The sequence below is a fragment of the Quercus lobata genome, chromosome 2, assembly GCF_001633185.2.
Source record: "Quercus lobata isolate SW786 chromosome 2, ValleyOak3.0 Primary Assembly, whole genome shotgun sequence".
Lineage (NCBI taxonomy): Eukaryota > Viridiplantae > Streptophyta > Magnoliopsida > Fagales > Fagaceae > Quercus > Quercus lobata.
The window spans coordinates 91,312,812-91,314,163 of record NC_044905.1 but is presented as its reverse complement, the minus strand read 5'-3'; the positions used below and the strand labels follow the sequence as shown (position 1 = coordinate 91,314,163).

Sequence of the window (1,352 nt, the reverse complement as noted above, 5' to 3'; positions counted from 1 at the left end):
TGGGCTTAATTAATTAAAGAAATAATCATATTAGTTAAAGTTTGGGGGTCTTTTTTCTACTTAGGGTCTTAGGAGACTACATTAATTGCTTATATAGTAAAGCCAACACAGTTAGTGATAAGCAAAAATGATATAAGTGGTGGACTCAGATTTTACCAACTCAAATTTTGTGTGTATACAAATTTTTTGTTTGCATTACTCTTCCCAACCCAACTATTGAGTTATCTAAAACTGATTAGTGCAGCTGTGCAGGCACGTCTATTCCCCAATGGGTATAAACTTTTTCTTTTCCCTTTTCAACAAGTGCGGCATAATTACATCTTTAACAAGGAACTGTCCCTAGTTTTTAGCAAATTTGTAGATATGTAGCATGAGATTTTACGGAATAGAAAGGTGACAATATCAAACAAACAAAATTTCTCTACATAGACTGAATTCCAATAAAAGAGAGACTCATGAATGATTATTATGAAAGAACATTATATTCTATACATGGAAAAAAGTAAGTACAAAGAGATGTGAATCATATAAAAAAAAAAAAAAAAATCACCACACAAAATCATCACTTTCCGGATCCAGTTCGTGGCTGTTCATGATCATGAATAGGAGCAGCAAATTTGGACGTAAAATCAAGAACCAAGGCATCATCCTCGCTATCAAGACCTCGATCAAAATTAAGAGCATAACTTTCTGGATCATACTGAAACCTGTTCTTCCCTTTCTTGTTCTTGTCAATACCAAATCTGCTGAACTTTCTCAAGAAAGTCTTCCACTTGGGCCCGGCCAATACCTCTGTAACCTGCTTAACCTTGTTCAGATGATTCTTCCACCATGTCTCTCTGTGTTCTCCATTTTGCTGCAAAAGATATTTGCTTTCATTGTCATTGCTTCGCCTCTGTCTGAACCCGAAAAGTCGAAAACAGCCACACCCAGATGCGGAACAGGTTTCTTCATCAGAGTTATACATATCTTCTCCTTCTTCATTCTCCTTTAATGGTTTTTCATGAAGGGCAGCCATGTGTGTGTATGAGAGAGAGAGTCTTTTTGATGATGAAAGTAGAAACTGAAGATTCCTTTTTATTGTGGAGAAATTGGAAGTATAGAAGGAATAGGAAAGGAAATATCAAAGAAATAAGGGTTTTACTTGTACGCGTTTTTCATACAAACACGTTTTCTGTGTTTGGATGCTGCTAATGATTCTTTGACAAGACCATCGCTTGGTTTATATGCAAAAATTAAACAAATTAAGAAATATAAAAACGTTTTACTCAAAAAAATAAAAATATAAAAACGTGGAATTTTTTGTTGTTGTTGAAAATACTAAGGATTTTATCACACATGGGAGAAGAATA

The 1,352-nt window shown here is 34.4% G+C and overlaps 1 protein-coding gene across 1 annotated transcript; it reads right to left on the bottom strand.

The window, feature by feature from the left end:
• Positions 1-435: 435 nt before the first annotated feature.
• On the bottom strand, positions 436-1,100 carry LOC115957305. Its single transcript, XM_031075529.1, has one exon. The coding sequence runs from the start codon at positions 1,016-1,018 to the stop codon at positions 563-565; it is 456 nt and encodes a 151-aa protein (XP_030931389.1). The 5' UTR covers positions 1,019-1,100; the 3' UTR covers positions 436-562.
• Between the last annotated feature and the right edge of the window lie 252 nt (positions 1,101-1,352).

Bases quoted from the DNA above. Each gene is read 5' to 3' on its own strand.
- LOC115957305 (XM_031075529.1), bottom strand. From the start codon at position 1,018: ATGGCTGCCCTTCATGAAAAACCATTAAAGGAGAATGAAGAAGGAGAA.